Below are 10,472 nucleotides of genomic sequence, written 5' to 3' on the forward strand. Positions count from 1 at the left end.
TAGTAGGTTCCTGCTTTTAGTATAGTATGATGATGAATATCGTAAGCACCATCTACGTTTAAGCTTCATAACATAATCATGAGGTAGTTACCATTTTATAGGTCTGCATACACTCTACCCTCCTCATACCTCACTTGTGGAACTACACTAGGTTTGTTGTTGTTGAAGGCGGTGCAAGGAGAAGAGATTACGAATACATGTATTGCTTTTTTTCCTATTATCGGATACTGCAATAGTGGGGGGGGGGGGGGGGGGGGGGCGGTTTCCATTGAGAAATTCATTATGAAAATTTGACTGCTCATGTATTTCTAGCCCCGACAGGGAAAAGGAGGAAGGAACATATCAACATACAGTTTGTTGGTTTCTCCAGTCTCTAACAAAAACATCTTTTTTCTTGAAGAAATCAGTCTCCAACAATGTTTGATCAGGTTAGGGAGTGTCAGCTATCTATGCCACCATCAACATGTCCTCAACCCGAATATGACCAGAAAGCTACACTAGAATTGAATCCAAATATAACATTTTCTACTTTTGCCAATGTACAAGAAACACATAGGCTTTCAAAGCATCCTGGAAACTCTAATTGTCCAGAAATTTGTCAACTCTATTGTGCCAGCTGAGTGTGCGAAGAGCATGCTACTGTCCCTCGAGGGTACCAAGTGCCTCCTTTAAAAGCTTCTGAGCTTCTTCCCTTCTCCTATACAAGCAAATACAAAACCAACATCACGACTTAAAGTACCATATTATCAAAGAATAAAAAGATAAGATAGAGAAAATTACGCCCATATACAAACCAACAGATACATAATCACACGCAAATCCATGATATTGCTGCATTAATTGAATTGAATTAAACTAGAAGTATGCTTGGTATTTTTCACACCAAAACTTATAGGAGATTTTCACAGAATAAAGGAGCAAAAGCATAAGGTGCAACATATTTGTCTCCAATAGAAGTACTTTAGCAGGGCAGAAACCATCTGCTGATGATAGAAGTAAATAAGTCAAAGGAGCTGCAAGCAACCCTCAGGGGTTGGCCTGGTGGCAATAGACTTGAGCCTTGGGGTTTGCTCCCTTTCAAGGTCTCAAGTTCGAAACCCACTGGGTGCAAACAATTTCTGAGGGTCATCGGACTGGGTAAAACCTGAATTAACCGTGGTGCACTTGCGGGAAACTCCTTGCCGAGGGCCTGTGCACCCCCGGGATTAGTCGGGGCTCTTAGAGACTCGGACATCCGGTGCAAATCAAAAAAAACAAAAAGGAGCTGCAAGCATCTAAAGGCTGAGTTAGACATCCAAACCCCACAAGGATGATTAGCAGGGCAAGCGTAACTGTTGAAGCTGGTCGCCTTCCCATAAAAAAAATAGGAGATTTTAACTGTAAGTGAGAAATAGGAGATTTCAATCTATTAACAACAGACTCAAGCAGTGTAACAGTTAAAAAGGGATATCACAAAGGGCCCACTGATCTTGAGGAGGTATCCAAATTCAGTGTGAAATCCTCTCCTGGCTGGGATTTTATCCCTCTTAACAAGATACAATAAAGTGAGGGACACTTCTTTTAATTACCGACTAGTAAAATATTTAATTTGCCAAAATATGCCTAGTATACATGAGGTGTACAGAAAACTATGGATGAAAGAGTTCCCTTCACTGTTCCTCATTCCTAGCAAGGTACTTAAGCAGCTAGACAAGATCAGGAGGAACTTCCTTTGGGAAGGAAACAGCAGCTCTCACAAATACCATCTTATCAAATGGTCCAAAGTCGCACAATCAAAAAGCAATCGCGGACTGGGTATTAGAGACTTGGCCTTATACAGCAAAATCTGCTCATGAAATGGCTATGGAGGTTTGGTACAGATGAGACAAGCCTTTGGAAGGAAATAATTGTTCTGCTAAACACAGTAGAAGGGACAACAGGAGAACAAAAACATCTACTGCATCACGGGGTTGGTCCTTGGCAACACATCAGAAGCTGCGAAAACGGATTCTTTGGTCAGGTATCTTTCAAAGCAGGGAATGGTTTAAACATTAGTTTCTGGAAGGATAAGTGGTTAAACAATACTCCATTAATGGAGGCATACCCAAATTTGTTTCAGATTGCCCAAGATAAGAATTCCTCTATTGCTCAAAAGCCAAAACAGATGTTGGGAATAGCTGGAATGTTTTATTCAGAAGATATGTTCAGGATTGGGAAATACATAGTCTGTTAGAACAGCTAGCAAGTATGGAGAGGTGCACCATTGATGAAACTGAGGCTGACAGAATGATCAGGGGACACAACAGCATTTTGACCAGCTATTATGTTCTCAGAATCAAATATAATTGGATTTCTGGCCTTGGAAACTAATCTGGAAGACCAAACTGCCTACCAAGGCCATATGCTTCAGCTGGATTGCTCTTACGGAAGCCTGTTTAACACAAGACAACCTCAACAGAAGGGGATTTCAATTGGTTAACAGATGCTATATGTGTCAAAGCAGTTTTGAGACAGTCAGCCACCTATTCTTCCGTAGTAGAGTGGCCAAGAAATTATGGAATATGTACTATTCCAATCTTTGGTATTTAGAGGGTCATGCCACAGCATATAAGTGAAGCATATGCAAGCTGGAGCTATGGAGAGTTGACAAGACCATCAAGAAGATCTTGGCGATGATCCCTGCAGTTATTTCTGATGCCTGTGGAATGAGAGGAATCATAGATGTTTTGATGGGATCTCAACTCCAATTCACTCTCTTAAAGCTAGCTGTTCGCTTAACCTTTTTTTGGTAGGAAAAAAAGTTAACTCCTGTAATTAGCTTTGACCATGTTTTGACTTTTTTAGTTCCCTATTTTTTGACTGACAAAATGTAAAGGGGCTAACAAACTACGTAGTATTTTTGTGCTCCGGTGCTTTTGTTTTTTTGCAACTTTACATCTTCTTGATGCCTTTTTTAATGAAACACCTTCATCTTTAAAATAAATAAAAAAAGTTCCTTCCCGCCCAATCATCTGTATAAGTAGGGGTATCGTCTACTAAATAATAAACAATTAGAACCTACCTCTACGAAATTGTATGCCTGATTTCTCTTTGCCTTTAACAGCTTTCCAGTACCTTCCCCTCTAGCTTGCCCCACATATAAATGTGGGGCACACCACATATTACGCTCATCATTCCCCAAAAATTCCATGATATATAAAAACAATCACTTGATAGAATTTCGTCGCAGTTAATTATAACCAGTAAGATCCAATTTTCTCTTGGTATTAGTTGAATTAAAAGACTAAAGAAAAAGAACAAGATAAGGCAAAGTTAAAACAATAATGAAAAAGAAAGAATTGAACAGTCTGTGTCGACTCCAATGACCTGTGAATTTTATTTACATCATACATATTTCTTTTCTGTTTGATAGGTAATGATACAGTAATGTCATATATAATCATAACTGAAAGTGTTCCATTCTCCAAAAAAAAAAAAATATATGAAAGTGACTGAAGCCGCTTAAATCGTTTCTTTCACTTATAATACCTGTTTGTTGTAGACACTTCTCATTTAACGAACTCCCTAGTTCTAATCAAAATCTAATTAAGGAAGAAGCTAAAATATATGATAAAAAGAACATGAAAAACACATCATACCGCTTGATATCCTCTATTGCTTGTTTACGTCGTTGTATTTGAAGTTCTAGAATATGGATAAGTGTAGCTCGAGCCTATAAAAGAAAGATATCAAGGTAAATGATAACTGGAGATCTATCTTCCATCCATACTAAAACCAGGGAATATTTGGAAACTTCGATTCACCAATGATCACCTGGTGAGGACGCAAAGAATTGAGTAGGTGGTGCAGGTTCTTGAATATAAGAGATATCTCTTCCACTCTCCGGGCATATTGTGAAGGGCGCTCCACAAGAACATCAGCAAGCTCCAATATATGTAGCTGCAATTCTCTGTTAAGTGCTCTTAATTCTTTCTTGAAATCTGTAACACGAATCAGCAAAATCAGAAAGATTACTTTTCTGACAAGTGACAAATAGTATCTAAAATTATCTCTGGCAACATTCCATATGTAGCATCATCCAATAATAAGGGACATCATGGTACGTCCTTTCAACTAGGGAACAGATTCTGCAACATAACTTTTGCAATCCGTAGGTGCTCAGAAAGTTGCGTACCTTTTGTCTAAGAGTTTGCATAACCTAATGACTCCTACCTTGTAACTAATGCAGTGTGCAACATCCGAGATACCCGCCCCAAAATCAAGAAGCAGTTTCTAGAGGATATGAAGTCCTCATTAGATTTCCCTATTCTTGATTCCAGTCACAAGCTCAGGAAAAGAGAACAGCAATGATAACAATGTAGTTTAACCTTATAAAGAATATTTACTACGAACTTATGAAGCAGGAAATAATATGAGTGCAATGCTCCATGCAGAGTCGGTATCTAAAATGCAGGACGATATACGATGAGACACAAAAAAATGTGTCTAATAGTAACAAATCGTAAAAAATATGGGATCTGGGTCTAATAAAGGATTCATTCATATCAATCGTTTGCTTAGCTGAGGAGAAACCAAGAAAGTTCTTCTCTTTCAACACTGAGGCAACTCTCTGTCCAACTCTGTCCTGACTCCTGAATCAATTCAATCAGTGGGTGAGATCTATTAATCACAAACTAGCGTGAGCCTAGAATATGTGATTGGCTCTTTCACACACCTTGCGCTTGCCGAAAATATCTGTAAGATGACAGAGAAGGCAGTGAATTCTTATAACACAGCTGCCGAGCAACCAGAGCTGTCCAAATGGAGGGCCGAAAAAGGAAGATTTTGAACTGATCCTTTAGTACTCTCAGTCGAAGATTGGGCCACTGAAAATGGTGAAATATTGGGAGACAAAGACATGAAGAATGATGCCACGAGTCAAATTTCTACCCTCGACGAAGTCCAAAATCTGTTCAAACTCTTGTCAAAAGGAGAAGCAAAGAGAATTTGGAGGATAGTAGGAGAGATTCAATAGTATGGGCGGCAAACAGAGATGGAAAATTCACAGCTAGCAGATGCTACACTTTGTTACAGAAACAACAGGGGATGTATGAGCCCGACTGGCCATGGAAAGCAATCTGGAAATCAAAAGTACCTATTAAAGTAGCTTGCTTTGGATGGGTGGCAGCAAAAGAAATTCGTTTGGCTCAGGAGAACTTGCAGAAAAGAGGGAATGGTTCTTATTAACAGATGCTATATGTGTGAAGAAGATCTTGAAACTGTCAACCATCTATTTATTCATTGTAGAGTGGCAAGACAATGTTGGAAGTCTTTCTAGATTTACATGGTGTCAGATGGGCAATGCCTCCTAATGTTAAGAGCTTGCCGGAAACTTGGCAACTTCAGAAGACGGCAAAGGATAAGTTGTCTGTATGGAGGACAATTCCTTTATGTGCACTATGGATAATATGGCTAGAAAGGAATAGGGCCTGTCTAAGTTGCTTCGAAACGGGTGCGGGTGTCCGACACGGGTGCGGATTTAGAGGTCAGATCCTTCGGGATGTAAATTCTAAGATTAGGGATATGGATCCTAGTACAGATACGGGCGCGGGGATCCAGTTAAAATAATTCAAAAAAATAAAAATATAAAAATATCTCTAAATTATGAGAAGTTTTGTCGAATATTTACGTATAGCTTGTATAATGTGAATTTCTCTCAAGTTGTAGATAAGTAAAGGACTGATTTCCCGGATAAGATATGCTATTTTCTTCAAATTACCCTTAGTTTTGGTTCTGATTTCTGGAATCAGATTGTATCTCGTCTCGAATTTTTCAGACCGTCTTGGTCAAAGTACCCAAAATCGTTTGACATGATCCAGTACGGATCTCATACCCACACTCATACTAGTGTCGTGTCAGCACAGGTGCGGCACCTAATCTGCCATGTCGGAGCAACTTAGGGGCCTGCTTTGAAGGGAGAAGACAGAATACAACAACAACAACATACCCAGTATAATCCCACGCGTGGGGAAGGAGAAAACAAAATATCTCCAGGACTAAAAATAGATATTTACTGTATTTGTATTTTTGGTGTAAAAGAAGTGTTATGGAAAATCTGGAACAATATTAAAATTTTATAGAGGAGTTAGGTGATATGGATTTAAGGGATTTGGAATTAGTTGATATATAGAAGTTCTATTTGTAATCCAGCTGGATTGTTCGCTTTTGTACCATCTTGATACTTTTATTAATAAAATCTTACCTTATCAAAAAAAGCTGCAGATATCTATTGACGTATTTTTCCAACTCTATCAAGAGCAATTACCCCGACCAATCACACCCAAACTATGGCCAAATGAGTTGATCAAATTCCCATTATTCTATCTTTAACTCTTAACTCCTCCTATATGTTTCTGAATTGCCATTAAACCTTATATCTATCAGGAAACTTACTCAGTCCATTGGATATTCAATTACGTTCAAGTAATCAATCTGTTCCTGTTCTAGATAACGGAGGATTGGCAAAGGACATGCGTCGTGGGGCCTTTATTATCTCTTTTAGTGCCTCATCTTCTACTAAATGTACCAGGTCAGTCTCCTCTTCTTATCCATAAGTATCTCGGTCATCCCTATCTCTCTAAGCTTCAACATGTAATTCTTGATTTATCCTCCATGTCATGAATAGAATGTGAGCTGCGCCAATTTAAGGGATCAAAAACATACTTCTTTACCAAAACTAACCAATAGTAGAATATCATTCCCTTTTCAACTTATTTACACAATAAATAAAAATAATCAAGTCGGGTTAAGACTAGTTTAGAATTCTACTACTTTATCACCTTTATTTATAATTATATCGCAACATTTGAGCATTATTAATGAAAATTCGTTCCGGGCTATTTCCAATATTTAAATAATTCTGTGTCAAAATTAATATCAAAGTTGGAGTCCGTAATTGCACCTTACAGGGTGACAATGCCAGAGAGTATTTCAAGAGTCATTTCAGAAGATTCGTGTAATTTCAGAAAATACTCCATCAATCAATTGGTCCTCCTGCTCCATAACAAAGTAAGGTAGTTAATTGTGTACAAAACGATCACCTAGGTGGGACCAAACGCACCTTATTACTCCATTATAATGTCCCTTTTCAATTCTGCATGAGGTTCTTGTTGTATTTCACCTAATCAACAGTATACCTTCATTTTTTATTTTTCATATTGATAAGGTAAGATTTTTTTTAAAAGGTACCAATCCAACATCTGCCACTAACATGGCAACTACAAATCTCCTATCTCTTCTAATAAGTCCAAGTACTGCTCCATATTTTCAGTAGTACTTCTATTATACCAAAAATACAAGTTCAAAAGACAGCTATTTATAATTCTCACACGTTGTCTTCTCGCTTCAAAACAGACATTATTTCTTTCCAGCCATATTGTCCATAAAACACACAAAGGAATTGTCCTCCATACTGTTTGTCTACTTTTTGCCATTTTCTGATGATACCATTGTTCCAACAAGCTCTTAATATGTTAGGCATTACCCACTTAACGCCGACAAAATCATCAGCTCTACAATATCATCTTCATTATTTTGTCCTTCATCCTAATGAACCTTTGCCTAAACTTCTATTTAGGATTTTTTGGAGCATCAATGTGATACGTCTAATCAATTGTGTACTTGTTACCTCTCACGGGTACCGGGTATTTCCATCCAACAAGACTTAGACAAATGAAAGAAACCACCTAAATTTAACTGTGGTCTCCGATAATCAACTCCAACTTCATCGACGACCAAGCGCACTCTGGGGAGTTGGGATATATATTATCATTCTATATCGGATGTTGAAATGTCAATTGCCATCTTTATGAAAGTACTACTCATTTAGGTATTCTTGTATTCTATAAATTGCATGTCTTACTTCACAGAAGCGTACATTTCAACTCTTGCTTCTCACTTAAAGCCCAACGGACTTTGTTATGCAAATTGGTTTGAGAATGAATATGATCATGTAAATTGGAACTCTTTGACCTATATGTTTCGAAGAATGGGGTTCAACAGAAATGGAACACATATAAGACAACTATGTGTTAACGCTAAAATTATCTACTTTGTTGAAAGGCGCAAATGTGGTCTGTTGGGAGTTTGTTCTCTAACATCTCTAACATATCCACGTATTATAGACTTGTTGCTTCTTCTTGGAAGTATAAAAAAGATCTTTTTTGTTTCACTCGTATTTTTGGTGTACAAAAATTACACTGATATATAATGGGACAAACTTGATAGATGGTTTGGGATATGATATTGTGTTACTGTTGGAAGGGATTTCGTTATAATATAGTTGAAGAAAGAGATTTATTAGCTGACAAGTGATTAGAAGCTCCTGGGTCAATGAACCCAAGGGTCAAGCATGGAAGATTGAGAGACATAGGCAACGGGGTCTAGGTTACCAGATTGGCCAGATAAGAGTTGTGAAGATAGTTGAAACCGTGCCTCCTTATAAGAAACTCTTTTGTATTAAAATAAGAGAAACATCATACTGCTCTAACAACATGAGATCTCTTTCTTATAAGCAACGTTTCCAATCAAGGTGACATGGTGATTAGAATGGAAAAAATTCAAAACTCTGGCAGAAAATCAAGCAAGCTACCAAAACATCTTTTTTTCGGCAATAAGTTCCACAATATTCTACTGGCCAAAAGTGACGGAGAGATTCTGAAAAATCTGATAGAGGAGTTCCTTGCACTCAATGGTGTAGCCTAGTGGTCAATGAAGTGGGAGGAGAACCATGAGGTCTTTCCCCAGAAGCCAAAAAAATACTAGGTGATTTCTACTCATCTGCGTACACACTACCCACACTACCCTCCCCAGACCCCACTTATGGGAATTCACTGGGTTGTTGTTGTTGCTGTATTACTTGATATTCATCAAGCTATTGGGTGTATTAAATAGTACATACACTGATTTTGAACTATAGGAAAGAAATCAACATTACTTAATTACAAGAAATTGATATCTCCCTGAATGATTTCAGTTAGCATACACCATATCTACATGTTTCATTTAATAAAGACCATAGCTACACAATATTCGTAATAGTCTGCTTCACATATTTGCTCAAAACCAAAAGGCAAAAAGTTGCTTAATAAACATAAGAGGCATTAATGTGTCCTATACTGCTATTATCATCTAAAACAAATAAAGAATGGAAAATTCTATCATGGTACTAGACAGACAAATTTTAAAGACACTGGACAATTCTAGAATGTCCAGCAACAACAGCGATCTGACGGAGGAACTACACTCCTATTTCAGCATACCAAATTTATGGTAAAGCGTATGGGGAAGGCATAGCGCCTTATGAATATTCAGCCTTTCAGAGAAAGCTGAGGAACGAAACTACAGTTAGCAATGGAGAATAAGGTAAACGAAGAAAAGTTATCATCAGACTCAACTATTTAATAGCATCAATTATGTCCTATAGCAACGAAAGGAAGACTAGCGCAAAGTTTTCTCTTGTTAGTAATTAAAGAAACTTAAGTACTAGGCGATGCTAATAGCCAAGTATAGCCAGCAAATACCAGAACCTGTTAAAACAACTACATCATATCTAATATAATTCTAGTGGGAATAGGATGGTCTAGAACTTTACCAACAGTAGGCCCTTTTGGGTATAATTGACGAACACCCTGATCTTCCAAACTTGGGAGTACATCATCAGTCTGCAACCAATGAAAAAAAAACAATACTGCGTCACTGAACATAGTCATCTAACAGAAACCACTGGGCACAACTTAATTTCAGAAACACAACTGACAAGCAAATTCACAAAAGACAAGCACAGAGGAGTGACCAGAAAAAATATTCTTGATAAGAAGTCATTTACCCAATCCAGTTCAATATAATATAAAATAAAGGCGAGAGCCTTATTGATAGCCTCATTCATATTTCGGGATAGATAAAAGCAACTTTTGCTACTTAAATAGCTCAATGAACTTCATATTAGCATCAAACATTTCCCCGTTTACTCTTTCGCATTAATTTTTTCTGCACGCATTGAATTAATTCCAGACTTTTACCCCCAGAAGCAATATGAAAATAATTAAAGTGAAGAAATTGAGAATGTATATGGCTTGTTTTAGACCATACATTTCAAAAGTACTTTTTTTTCTTGAAATTTGCGCCCAATCAAACAACATCACATAAGATGGGCGGATGGAGTATAAATTTAATCAAAGTGAACAAATTGAGAATATGATTCAATCTTTAAAAAGAAAAAAAGAATATATTTCAAGGAGAAGAGCTAGCAAGAATCTCAAATACACCTTATTATACGTTCAAATACATACCTTATTAAGCACAAGTGAGCAATTGGGTATCATGGGGTACTTTTTCTTCTTTCATTTTTCATTTTTCATTTTTCATTTTTTTTTTTGAGGGGGGGGGGGGGGTATAGGCGGGTTTCAAGGAGGGGGTAGAGGTAACAGGTGAGAGACTAGTTACATACGAGTGTA

The 10,472-nt window shown here is 37.5% G+C and overlaps 1 protein-coding gene across 1 annotated transcript in view; it reads right to left on the minus strand.

Moving 5' to 3' along the window:
• Window positions 281-10,472, minus strand: part of LOC109234381 (mediator of RNA polymerase II transcription subunit 7a-like) — a 10,581-nt gene continuing 389 nt past the window's right edge. Inside the window, exons 2-5 of the mRNA XM_019400355.1 lie at window positions 9,611-9,680; window positions 3,793-3,959; window positions 3,618-3,691; window positions 281-697 (exon numbers count right to left, since the gene is read on the minus strand). Coding sequence (XP_019255900.1) covers window positions 637-697; window positions 3,618-3,691; window positions 3,793-3,959; window positions 9,611-9,680 — 372 coding nt within the window. The 3' untranslated portion in view covers window positions 281-636. The remainder of the gene's footprint in view (window positions 698-3,617; window positions 3,692-3,792; window positions 3,960-9,610; window positions 9,681-10,472) is intronic.

Source organism: Nicotiana attenuata, chromosome 11, assembly GCF_001879085.1.
Source record: "Nicotiana attenuata strain UT chromosome 11, NIATTr2, whole genome shotgun sequence".
Lineage (NCBI taxonomy): Eukaryota > Viridiplantae > Streptophyta > Magnoliopsida > Solanales > Solanaceae > Nicotiana > Nicotiana attenuata.